Source organism: Leptinotarsa decemlineata, unplaced genomic scaffold (genome assembly GCF_025532065.1).
Source record: "Leptinotarsa decemlineata unplaced genomic scaffold, Ldec_3_MD MMD2_tig00004307_RagTag_RagTag, whole genome shotgun sequence".
Taxonomy (NCBI): domain Eukaryota; kingdom Metazoa; phylum Arthropoda; class Insecta; order Coleoptera; family Chrysomelidae; genus Leptinotarsa; species Leptinotarsa decemlineata.
The window spans coordinates 9,665,832-9,680,143 of NW_027412606.1; the positions used below are offsets into that span (position 1 = coordinate 9,665,832).

General features: G+C 31.6%; 1 protein-coding gene across 1 annotated transcript in view; it reads right to left on the reverse strand.

Annotated features, from left to right (window-relative positions):
• Window positions 1–4,098: 4,098 nt before the first annotated feature.
• Dnah3 (dynein heavy chain 3, axonemal) overlaps window positions 4,099–14,312 on the reverse strand; it is a 184,373-nt gene continuing 174,159 nt past the window's right edge. The window contains exons 49-54 of the mRNA XM_074178952.1: window positions 12,118–12,275; window positions 11,876–12,035; window positions 8,305–8,493; window positions 7,009–7,217; window positions 6,292–6,502; window positions 4,099–4,454 (exon numbers count right to left, since the gene is read on the reverse strand). Coding sequence (XP_074035053.1) covers window positions 4,158–4,454; window positions 6,292–6,502; window positions 7,009–7,217; window positions 8,305–8,493; window positions 11,876–12,035; window positions 12,118–12,275 — 1,224 coding nt within the window. The 3' untranslated portion in view covers window positions 4,099–4,157. The remainder of the gene's footprint in view (window positions 4,455–6,291; window positions 6,503–7,008; window positions 7,218–8,304; window positions 8,494–11,875; window positions 12,036–12,117; window positions 12,276–14,312) is intronic.

The window sequence follows — 14,312 nt, forward strand, 5'->3', positions numbered from 1 at the left end:
TCCATCTCCAACATCTAAAATGTTGAGACTTGAAAATAACTACTCTGATAAAATCAATTTCTTCTGTGATGATGAAAATATTTTTAAGAATCTCACTCTTTGCTCATGCAAATGTTTTTCATTACTTTAATTTTGTCCTTCATTAAACACACATAAATGTTTCTATAATAATTATAGTAGTAATAGTATAAGTGGTTACAGCACAAGCTTTCTTTGTTATATAATTTATTGTAAACAAAACTGAATAAATTGAGATCCCTGTAAATAAACATGGACAAAAAACTAAAATGGTATTTGTTAAAATTGGTTTTTCTGTAAACCAGCTGTCGTTCCCCTACGAACGGCAGCCCTCAGAAGTCGAAACTTGTGCGAACAGGGATTCGTAAGTGAGAAACCCAACCTAACCTAAACTATACCTTGATGTTATACATTTCTTCGTTTTCAATAAAATGATATATTTATTATTTTTTAATTAGTGCTGATGAATTCACAGAGTTGTTATTTCAGTATATTTTTCAGTACACATTTTTTTGAGAGTAGGAACATCCTAATTTGAATACATTTCTAATATTTGTGATATGACAATATTCAGGAATATTCTACTCAGTGAATAAGTATCTCGAATTAGATTTTTTATTTTTAATATTGGTATAAACGTCAAATGTTTCAGTGTAGATTGTTTTTGAAATATATTTATTAATGAATAATATGTGTTTTATTAGTTGTGTAGATCTTGCATCAAAATGAGATAAATATATGCCTAATAGCATTTACTCGTCACATTCTTGGAATATACCAAATATTCCTAGAATATTCATAAAATATATTTGAATAATATTCTATAGTGATTCCCTATGTATATTCCTACAATAAACTATGAATATTCTGAATATTTTATGAATATTCCTCGTGTTCTATTTCTGGAATATTCTCGATAGAATATACCTTACATTCCCAAGGAATATATCAAGGAATATATCAGAGGTTCGCCAGGAGCACTTCGAGGGAATATTCTCCAGAAGATATATAAATCAATGGAATATTCATAGCATAATACATTTTCCTTAAATGTACCTATAATCATGAAATATTCCTGAAATATCTATTTCTATGTGGGCATAACCATAAAACGTGCATCTTGAGTAGATACACAAAAGAAAGTTTCATAATTTTTTTAAAAAAGATACTTCAATTCATTTCTAGTACAAGGGATTTGTCTAGAATTTCATTTTTAACGTGTTTTTTGATTGAAATCAAAGGCGAGTATTTATAACTAGGTGGAATCCTATTCATTAGCCAAGTTACATAATGAGTAAATGAACCTGATGGGACGGTAGCCGGATGATCGATTTTCAATTCCTATCGTTCAACCTGTTTTAGCAATCACACGTTAAAAAGTAAAACTTTGTTAATCCTTAGGTCGCACAAGTTTTCACGTTTGTGAGTTAATGTTCGCAGAGGGCGCCAGCTGGTTAATAAAATAACAGATTTCAAACTAGTTTTTTTACCTTCGAAGAGTTGTTCTGTAGCTTGGTGGAGTTGGCGATGATTTGTATAGGATATTTAAAGTATGTACGTCCGTTCTGAATTTCATTTTATGGTATGAATAGGGAGGATTTTTGTTGGTTAGTATCTTTTTCAATAAGCATAGGTATGAAGTGCTCTTTTTTCAGTCATGTTGAGTTTAATCTTCCTCTTTGAAGATGATCACTTGGTGATCGAAACACGTGTCGAGGTGTTAAAAATAACGATTTGGTGTTGGGAAAAAACTCCAAAGATTCCAAATAGTGCATCATAAGTACATGTTCATTCAACCCGAAGACTTCAAAGTATTTGTCTCTTACGTAAGCCACCTATGAAACGAACATATGGCTTGTGTATTCTTTCCCATCTAGTTTTATCACATTCCAAAAGGAAAGGACCAAAAACCATATCGGCATAATTGGCGTGATATAACAATAGAGACTGACATACGGTTATTTTCAATCACTTATTCAGAATATTTTTATTCGAGTATATCAATCTGAGACCATTATATGGTATTTTTAGGAATCAAGGACACGTGGAAGGAATACCTAAGGGTTTTGTCGATAATAAGTCCCAGATTTTTTGGACTATTCTCTATTGGTTGGTCGGTAGCCGGGCGGTTCGACGTGGTTGCTTTGTTCACTTAGTCAATCGGCCGATGTGTGTGTCGATGGAAAATTTGACTATAATTATTTCAAATAGGTAATTGGGAAACATTGAGAATGCAAGAAGTTTTCACTTTTCAATCATCCTCAAGAGATGAATTATCCTTATTGTGGTCAACAAAATTTGAATTGATTTACAAAGTGTAGAATGTCAAAAATCTCAGCTTCATCGTGAATTTGAAAATAGTTTTCAGTTCAAATGGAATTATTTTACTTTACATTTTTGAGAGAAAAGACACGCCCGAAGAAGCCATTGTATGGCAAACACGTGTTGCGTTTTTGTGAAACTGGTTGGTGAAAATCTCACAATGAAGTGTTTTTTGAATACGTTCTATATTCGTGTTTTTGGAAACTGTCTGAAACATGTATGCGGTCATTAAAACGATCATGATATACGTTACTTCGTCGTACGGTATATGAATGAATTCTCAATTCATTAGACTGAAATATGCTGATGAGGAAATTCAAATTCAAATTCAAATTCAAATTCATTAACAAATGTACAATATCAAATGAATGTCTATAACTATAAAAAAATTGTAATTACATGTATAATATTTCAACACAGCCTGCTAAGTGTAAACACTTGTGTGTGACTGGGTCAGTTGAAAAATAAAGATAATGTTAATTGTTGATAGATATTGTTCATGGAACAATATAAATGAAGAAAAGGAAAAATGTATCAATAATAGTATTTTATTATGAATGAGGGAGAAATAAATTATGTGTTGAACTGAACTATTTCAATGTGAGCACATTTTCAATTTTTTTACTATTATCTAATATCCAATTATGTAATGTTTCTTCAAATACTATTTTCCTCAACTTTTCAATTTCTCGTGGAATTATATTGTAAATTTTACAACCGATACATATGCAGTGTTGTTGCATTAAATGTAGACTACACTCAGCGATTTGGAAGCATTTATTGGTCTTTGATCTTGTATCATACTGATGTTCTGTTATGTCAGTATTTGCAAATGTTTTTTATATATATGGTACCTACTGATTTTGTAAAATATTTTTCTGATATTCAAAATGGAATATTTTCTGGATGAAACTTTCGATTAATATCTGAAAGGTTTTTTATAAATTATTTTCATTGCATATTTATGAATAGACTACAATAATAGAACTATAATGAAAGTTCATTAAGGAATATCTTCGTCTGGTCATTCTGAAATGATAATAAATATAGTTTGAAAAACTAAAAAACGCGCTTTCAAAGAGCATCGAACTAAAAAGTTGAATTTTTTTTTTAAATAAGCTAGAAACAATAACGAACGAAAAAAACTAGTATTATTGTGAAAAACGCGACAGGCGCTTGATATACAAAAAATATGGCACAAAGCGCCCACTCTTTTTTCACAATAATACTAGAATCTTTTGTTCGTTATTGTTTCAAGGTTATTTAAAAGAAAATTCAACTTACCAGTTCAAAGTTCTTTAAAAGCGTGTTTTTTAGTTTTTTAAACTATATTTATTTTTCATTTTTTAGTTTCGTATGCTATAAAAGCGTGTTTTTCAGTCTTTTTAAACTATATTTATTTTATCTAAACTTTGGGATCAATCAGCCGTATATTGTCTAGAAAAATGAGTGTTGATATTTTCCGATTCCGGAGAGGGAGTCTGAAAGTCAGCTACCAAGCCCAAGGCAGCAGGAGCGCAAAGGAGGGTTACAAATAAGGCAACAGGCAAATGAAGAAATACATGTGAAATTACTTCGAATTATATCAAGGCGGTTATATACAGCGCCATCTACTCGCGAATAGATCAAGCAATAATGTCGGTAATTCTGTCAAATACAGATCCCGAGCTTGAGGGTTACAAACAAACATACAGGTGAAGCTAATATAAAGCGTGTAAAAAAATCATGGTGATCATATGACAAAATGACAAAAAACTCTACAGTCAATATTTTATTGAAATATACATAAATAAAATTATATGAAAACTAAATTTGATTCAGTCATCAAGTTGACACAATGCTGCTACCCCTCTGTTGATCCAATGTTTTTCTGGTAAATTTGTATTGAATGTGGTGTACATTACAAAATTGGTGGAATGGCCTGTTGTAGATAAAACTCCGCGCCTTGCACTAGTTTTATACACCGGGCAATTATAACAAGGCTTTGGGTTATAATTTGCGATCTCAGCTGGTTTCAACCACATTATAGGCACAACATCGAATAGAATTTTTGGATACGATTCATTCAACTGTTTCTGTTGTCTGTCCCATCTTGCACCTTCCAGGAACAGTCCCTACAAAGGAATGTGATGAATAATAATAGTAAAAGCGTTAATTCACATTTGTTTTTCCCACATGATTTTTGAATTTAATCTAGTCCAGTTAGTAAATAATAATAATAACAATTTATTTTCTCAAGAAACATACAATGTTTATAGCAGAGAAAAATACAATAATTGAAAAAACCAACTATAACATAACTGAGTAAGATCAGAGCACACGAAATAAAAAGTCAGAACTGAAACTTGAAAAAAATGAAAGTATACATACGTATACACACATGTACATTTTTATATGTTCTAATATGATTATTAACATGAACATAAGAGTACTCATCAGATAATTTATCTATACAAACAATGATTTTTTTCTTTAATTAATCCAGAATTTTCATTCAATAATTTTTTAAGCATTTGGTAGCTCATTGGAAAATTTCATATCTTTATAATATATCAAAATTTGCCCAATATTTATTTTCATTTTCATTAATTTCTGATTGCCTGAAAATCTTGTCGAATGATTGTGTTGGTCACCATTGATTTTATAAGTCAAATTTGAATGTTTGAGATTATTTTTGACCAAATGAATGAAAGTACATAATTGGAGTTTATGCAAGAATAAAAAATTCAATAGTTTTTTGGTTTATACAAGTTGACCGTAGACTCCTTGTTGTTTTTTATTTGGTTTCAATAAGGAATTTGTTGTCATTTCCTATATAGATATAAAATATTGTATTTTGGAATAAACTAATGAAAATAGATCAATTTAAAGTATTTTATACACCTAAACATTTCTAATTTTGAATAAAATTTCAATTATGGGATAACACATTGTTTCAATGTGTTTTCCACATGATACATATTCATCTACAAAAAGACCAACAATATTAGCACTAGGAGAGTATTTATTATTTTCATTATTGAATTCAACTGATACTTTTGAATCAATTGATATAAACATATATGAAGATTTCTGAAAATTTAGCGTCATTTTATGGCATTGAAGCCATGCAGATATTTGATCAAGTTCTTTTGAAATGATAATTGCGATTTCTTGTACACTATTTCATATGTTAATTGAACTGGTGACATCAATTTGTAACTTAAAAATGTATTCACTGCAGTCAAAGAATTGAAATATATGAGAAATTAAACAGGTCCAAGTATTGATCCTTGCGGAACTCCACATATTTTTTTTCACCAATTTGGTCGCCAATATAGACATATAGCTTTGTTTTCATTGAATAATTTTTGAACTAATTATAAACTAAACGATAACTCTATTATGCATTATTTTCAAAAGGATATTACGGTCCACAGTATCAAATGCCTTTTTTCAGGTCTAATGAAAATAATGAAAATAATACGGTTGCGCATGAGCCATCTTAACTTCGAAAAATAATTACTTGAAGAAAATCCATAAAACTTCAAAACTTCACAGTGAGATTTCCACTAGACAGACATACAGACAAATTCACATCACATGTTTCGCTATACAATACCTTTATCTAGCATTTTCATACGCTTTCATACGTATAAAAACGCCGGATGAAGCTATGTTATAGCGAAACACGTGTTGCGAATGTGTAAACTGTCCAGAAAAAATCTCACAATCATTTGGTAGGTACTTGAGTAACCTATAAATGAATATTAAAATATTCTGAATTGATCAAACCACTTCATGGTTTCTGAAAATGAACATTTGTTGATAACTTGAATCAAATTTCAGTGAAAAACTAATTGAAGTGTATTTATTTCAAACTCATTATAAACAGTGCATTCAAATACTCTGAATAGTTGAAAAACACGAGTACAATATCACCAAATGACTAAGTGATTAACACCATCTCACCTTACAGAATACACCATCTTCAAGTTTCTGCTTAGTATCGGTTTCATATTCAGTGATAATGTACTCGAAATGTATAAAGTCTATGGGCAACTTTTTTTTCCTCGAGTAATTTTGCAAGACGCCAGTTAAAAATGACTGAGTGAAATAAAATCCTGAAATCCAGAATACGTTTGGTGCCCCATCGTCGATCCAATCTTGTAGAAATTTCAACCTGGAAAATGAATAAGTATACACAGTGGTTCAAACCATAGGTCAAAAAAAAATGATTTCGTGCATCCAAACATACCAATTCTTTCTCTTATTATGCTTTTTCGAAAAAATTCATTAACTACTATGTCAGGAATCAGAATTGATTTTGAATATTGAAATGGGAATTCAAAAAGACGTTCCTTATATTCTAGGTAATTTTGAAAGATTTGTAAAACTTCTAGCCTTGTTGATATACCAGAGATACATTCAATCGCTCGAAAGTACTAAGAGAAAGGTTAGATTATTTATTCCAGAAAATTTTGTTTCATCGATACGAACGAAACTCCAACAAAAAACAATAACAAATGAATTCATGACTCTGAAACTGAATAAATATCGTATTACATACGTACATGTTCTATATGAAACCCCGGAAAGGAAGATATACATTATATTCGACATTTGAATCATTCTGTATACTGCCCGTTTTCTAAACATTGTGAAACAGTAAAACATATCAATTCTCACCTGGCAATCAAATCATTGACGTAAGAGCCCAGCGGCTTCAAACTTGGGTAGCTCTTACTCGCCCAAACAGATGGAACTTTTCCTATAACCAGCGAATTAAATGTTTCTTCTAATTCTGCCGACATAACCACCAGTCCTTTAACTGCTTTGACCATTTCAGTCAAAGTTCTCTTCACTACTATAATTAGTCTGTTGAATCTGATAAGCTCCTACAAATGAAAATGTATATTTTTTCCATTCAAAGTTTCCTCGGAAGTAAAAAATATAGAGGAAAAATTCAACACCATATAGAGAAAAAATTTGTCACAATGAAGAGGAAGGCTTTTAATATGCTTCATCGGCTGAAAATTATGCCGTTTTTCCAACATTTCCGTGAATACAACTTCCTCAACTTAAATTTCATATTTAAACATTTTTGAATTCCTGACATAATTTTCAAGTTAGTTTTTGTAATTCAACCAAAACCGTACCCGAGATACTCATCTCTTTCATCAAAAACTGTATATTTGTCTATCTAGTGATTCCTCCATGAAATTCAAAAATTTGAAAGAAAACATAAATATGCTATGCTTGATTCATCTCATCGTGTTGTGGGAGTACCATTCTTAAATATTATACAGGGTGTTCGGAATCCATGACTAATTCTGAAGATATAGAAATAGGTTGAAACTCAGTTTATTCAGATGGAACAACCTGTATTTCAAGATAGTTTTGGAATTCCGAGATGCTTTTGACTCATTTTCATGAAACATTGACGACATATCTCACAAACAAAACATGCGCGTGCCACCATATAACTATGGTCAACGAAACCTAGGATTTATTTGTGGTCCACGTTTAGGAAAACAATTTTGTTCCCTTTTCAGAACGCAAAATTTACTTGAAAACTTTTGCCTTGATTATAAAAGCTACATTTTCTGACATACGTCAAAGAAATGAAATGTCTAGATATGACATCAAGACATTTCATTCGATAGTCTATATGAATACAAAATGTTTATTAATCATGACGATAATTATGAAACGTTCACATTAAATTTCATTCATAATGATCTAGCTAGACTGTAGCTTCATTAGTTCCTGGTACATCAAATTATTCTACAATAAATTGAAAGTGGTATATTCTCAGGAGAGATCAATATTTTGGAATGGAATGTATTGGCTTTCTGCTTCTCCATCTTCATATAAAATGTGTAAATCTTTTTAAAAACAATAAACCAATTCATTTCAATACTTTCCAAAATTGTAGTGCAATCATTTCATAATAATTTTCAGTTTTCTGGAACTGTTACTCACCTGACGTAAAACGGTATTCATAGAATTACTATATATTACGGGATATTTGTTGCTCACAAAATTCACGTCGAACATATCTGGAAGTTTTCCCAAAATATCGTGTGCTAAATCTATGACTAATTCTTGGGTATCCTCCCCGCCGCCTCCAGCCGTAATTTGAGTCTGGGTAAGTAATACACCATGTAGCAGCTGGAAATATGAAATTGGTTTTTATTGAGAAGAGAAATTCTGAAACATTCAAATCTTCCAGAATTTCTACACAATAGGATCTGGTGAATACCTGCCGGAAAACCAATTATTTCCCGGCTAATAGCACAACCGAAAGTGAATTTTATTCTATAGTTATTTGTTTGATTGTCGAGATAGAATGATGCAATAGCGTTTTTTTCCCAATTTTTTTCAATTGTCCGACATTCAATTCTGAAATTTTGAATTCAACAGGAAAATATTCACACCGAATTCAATGGACATTAACGTCATGTCACAATAACAATAAATTTGTAGTAGCTGTTTTCCTTGATCTGAAGCGGGTTTTTCAAACAATTGACCGTAATATTCTTCAAATAAAATTAAGAGGTTATGGCATTGATGATGATGTTTACCATAGAAAGCAGAAAGTCAGAGTTAAAGATAATATCTCACAGGAATTAGAAATACATATAAATGTACCGCAGGGTAGCGTTTTAGGACCTCTGCTTTTTATCTTACACTTGAATGACATAAACTTGTCCATAAATGTTGATTTTATGAATTAATTTGCAGATGATACACCATTGGCATGATACGATACAAGCTCAGATAAAGCTATTGATAAACTTAATGCCGCATTAAAGGATGTGAATGAGTAATTCATGGCAAATAAATTGAAACTGGATGAAACGAAAACAGAAGAAATGATTATGAAAACAAAATATAAATGGAAAAACCTTGATTGAATTGAAATAAATCTACAAATCGGTAATGAAAACATTGAAATTGTGTCATGTATCGAAAATCTTGGATTCCAGTTAGGTAAATAATTCATTACTTTTTGTCAATCATCTCGATTATATATGTGGAAAAATATCTTAAAAACTATATTTTTCCGAATGAATTTCTGGTAATTTATCCACACAGTCTAAAATTACTGTATACAGTTACTATTATTTTCTTTTCTCTGTAAATGTTTAATCTGAATTGAACATCTCAATTACGGAAACTTCAAAATCGCGGTATGCGAATTGTTCTAGAAGTGAATAGATTCACTAAAATCAGAATCATGTTACAAATTTTGCAGTTTTTACCAGTTTCTTTACGGTTGTATTACTTAACTATGATATTTATATATACAATTCTGAATAACTTATCACCTTCATATTTTTCCGAATTTGTTAGTCTAAATTCAGAAGTGCACAAATATGCCACAAAAAATCATACTGATTTGCATTTATGCAGAACAAATAGGAGAAGTGCAATAAATTCTTTATTTTTCAAAGGGTTTGATGCATACAATAAATTGACAATTGTAACCGAATCTAGTCCATCATTAAGTATTTTTTAAAAACAGTTATTGAAATCTATCCATAATGCTAGATAGAATAATACTTGGTAAGATAATATTAATAAATATAGTATTTGTATATTGTTTTCTTCTATTCATCATTGTATTGGAGCTGCACTTATATAGCAATGTGATTTCATTAGCATATGTCGTTATTTTTAAACTATAAATTTTTATTTTGAATTTTGAACTATATCTACATTTTAAGTTTTTTTCATAATATTTTTCAATTTCTATAATGTTAGTAATATGTTTTATATAATATTGTATATTGGGGTTACCTATTTCAATAAATATATTCTTCTTCTTCTTCTTCAGGAAAACACGATTTTTACATTCGTTGTCGTTGTGCCTATGAACACCATTGTATTTGGTGTCAAAGTAATCAGAACTGTTCCGACATATTATTTATTCACTCTCCTCATTTCAACAGATGACTGATGAAGTATAGATACTTCATAATCTCCTGACAATATTCCGTTATAACTATTAACAATTACCAGCAAACTTTGGTTGGCAATTTTCACACTAGATGCTTTCTTTCAGAGAGTTTGCTATACTAGAGTTCCTAATTCTAGATCTACTGATAATCAGATAAGAAAAATAGTTTTAACCTATTGGTTGGTCAAGAATTGGATAGCAGCACACTTTCAAAAAACGTGTATGAAGGCATATTTCAATAGTATCCAGAATCGAAATACAATTCTTTTTCATAATAGCTATTTATGATATGTGTGTTAAAAGTAAGGTTTCATTTTGTGAGTGAAAAAGATAAGTTCCATTACTGCTAATATTGATATTTTAATCACAAGCAAACAACAAGTTTCGCACTAAAGACTATAAAAGTACCTATATTTTGTATGATGATTAATTTTTTGCTGACTTTCAAATAATTTTTTATTTGTATGTTTTTAGACTTATGAGTAATGAATGAAACTGTAAATTAATACCATTTTGATCTTTTCATTCCTCCTTTATCATTAGCATGTTATAAATAAATAAATATCTAACCATTAAATATGAAGTTTTCTCAGGAATTTAATTAAAAAAAGACTTTGAACACTTTTAGAGGAGTAAATATTATATGTTTGTTAAAATATTTAGGTCTGGTGGTACACCAATATTTCTCAAAAAGTCAAGTAGTACCCAAGTGCAAAAAGGTTGGGAACCCACGATAGCAAGTGAAAATGTCATTACTTTTCGCATAACTTGTAAACCGCTCGGTATATATCGATATAGTTCTATTTTCGGAAGGTATCTGCCGGGAAAGTAGTTGCTTATCGACAGACATTTACCACAACCTATTGTGTAGTTATGTTATTTCGAAATTCTATTTCAACATATATATTTTCTTATACATATGTTTTTCTCCCCGATACAGTTTTCAAGATTTCGATTTCTGTCAAGAGTATTGGTACATGAGGTGTTTCTTCCTTGCTTGGGACTTTATTCAAGACATGGAGATGTTACTACTAACAGTATTTCTCTCAAATGAAGGTTTCTTACATACAGTCGAGCCACGTTGAAGTTAATCAATACACCGATGATAGGTAATACCTTGAAACCGGTCTGTGGGTGGTCTGCTCAATTGGTCTCAGCGTTATCCTGCTGCTGGATGAGAAACATGTGCACGACGAACCTCTGTGAGGTATCTTGCAGAAACATCTGTCGGAGATAATTCAATACCCAACGTGGCTTTAACCGAGGAAGTAGTTGTTTTGTCACATGTATTTACCAGAACCTGCTGTGTAGGTATGTTTTTAAATTTCATTACTATCATGAAAATTCTTGTTTTTCGTGACTAATGGATATTTTATCATTGTAACTGAAATACTTTTTTGTAGAATATACTTCAATTATCTGTTCATGTCATTTTTTCTGACTGAATGAGCGTTTTAATTTTCCAGTCTCTGTAATATACACATAACTGAGAAAAATATTCCCAATTCGAAATGCGATCTTCACAATTGATTCTATTAAACCCAAAAAATCATTGTAGAAGATCACGACACTATCCTACAATTTACTCACGATTTGAGTTTCTTGGTTATCTTTCGTTATGTCGGCATTTTCATGCAATCCAAAAACTTCTGGCTGAGGGATGATAGGCAACGACTTGATATAGTCCAAACAACCTTTATATGTTGTATTTGCGGGAACATAATAGAGACCGCTTGCAGAAAACGCGTATCTAAAAATAAAATGAAACTCTTGTTTGTAATGGAAAATTTGTTCAAGCTGGAATATTTTCTTTATTTTCTACTCAAACTCACCCAGGCTTCTTGACGGTCTCTGGAGTATAAAATATAGAAAGTAACGAAGCCAGTAGTCTCCTGTCTTTATCGTCCGTCACTCTGCCACCATAATTGCATTCCCCAGTAAGATATGTCAAGGCGTCATATGGAACGTCCACATATTCAGTCAGAAACATCTAGAAAAACAATATTACTTATACTCCCTAGAAAATGTTACAAGAATGAAAAAAGCCAGAAAGTGAAACTTTTTTTACCTTGACCTTGGCAATTATAAATCGAAAATTATTCAATAAAGAATATGCATAAAAATTTAATCCCGAAAATTACATTGAGAATCGAAAGATAATAATAATAATGATAATAATAATCTTTATTCAATCCTTACAGATCACATACAGCATGATATGGGATATGTCACAAATAAAAAAACGTGTGATGGTGGACAAATTTACAATCAACAATATGAAAAAATATCAGTATTCAATAGATTTGTGCACATATACACGAAAACATTTATTACATTCATATTCATACATATGATCAGATACGTTTTCATTTTGCATCACTCGCACAGGACATGCCTGACAGTCTCATCTTCCTGTTCACACATCCTGCATAGAGGTGTGTCCACTAGCCCCATATTATGGATGTGTTTCCTTAGCTGACAGTGGCCAGTCAGAAATCCTACTGTAAGGCGTAGATTTTTCCTGGTCATCGCCAGATATTTCTTCGGCGCCAGCTTCCCAGGTGATCCTGGCAGGATTACATCCTTTGATTCCATCCCACCTCTTCAAGGATTGAGCATGGGTGTAACATTTGACTAGTTCCGCAATTGTCGAAGTCATCAGGCCGTGGGTGCCACTGGGTCCTAAAATTCTTAGTCCAGCCGCTTCCTTGGCTAAAGAGTCGGCAATGCGATTACCTTTACTTCTGTCGTACCCTTTAACCCACCTCAGGATAATGTTATTATCTACCGAGGCTTTGGCTAAATCTTGGTGGCACTCCAGTACTAGCCCTGAGGTAACACGCTGTCTGTTCAAGGCTAATAGTGCTTGTCTGCATCAGTGCTGATTGTTATGTTTTTGCCAGAAATTCCTTTCTTGGTTATTTCATTTGTGGCGATTGAGATACCAGCCAGTTCTGTTTGGACCACGCTGGTATTTCTTCCCATTCCCCACTTAACCTCTCAGCAGCATCATATATCATGATGCTGCTGAGAGAGATGAGAACAATACTGACAGGTATAAACGAGTAAATCGATACTAGTAACTTGCACTGGTCTCGTTGATGAATCAAAGTGATGAATTGAAGTCAAGCTGAATTGAAGATTATTTCCTTACAAATACGGTGGTATGAGGTTGTATGCAAAAAATCAGTCCTGAATTCTGGTTGTCGGGTTTAAAAAAGTGAAATATCACTACTAGTGAATACGTCTACAGGTTGCGATGTTACAATGAATGGAAAATTCACACCTTTTGAGCTACTTTCAAAAAAATTTAAGATATCAAACAGTTTTTGTGTCATTCGCAGATGAAGTCGATATTTTCATTAACGAAAAAATGAACACCGTTAAAGAATTTACTGCTAGTATGAATAGCATCAAGAACTGCACCACGTAAACGATGCGAGATATCGCATTTCTCTAAAAAATTACTTTGCTGAAGACTACGGCGAACAGTTGAAAAAAAAGGGCTCGGACTTCAACACCATACCACCATGCTAGATATCATTGACACAAAAAAAATTTAAAACTATGTTCGCCAATTCTATGTGGCTTGATGCAACGGATCCGGTATGCATGTCACTTCAGCCTTAGATCAATATTTAAAATCACTAGGGTTCATTGGGGATCAAACACCTTCAAGGATGAAAGAAATTGTGGAAACAACTGAAACAGAAAGCGACGACGAAGAATGTTCTGAAGTTGGAGATCACCATTTCATGTACGACGACACGGATACTAAATGATTTGTTAATTTAAAAACTTGTATTTACATTCCATCATAATAAAATTTTTATTCAAAACACAACATCCTCATCATATATAATTTTCATCATTTTATGATGGATTTTTTCTTTGTTTTTATTTTGTCTGCTGTAAGATTAGTATTATATATGTATTACTATTACCTCTTTATTTACTGAAGATGTATATACTTGAATATTACATAAAATATATACACACATATATACAATTAATTCATTTAAAAATA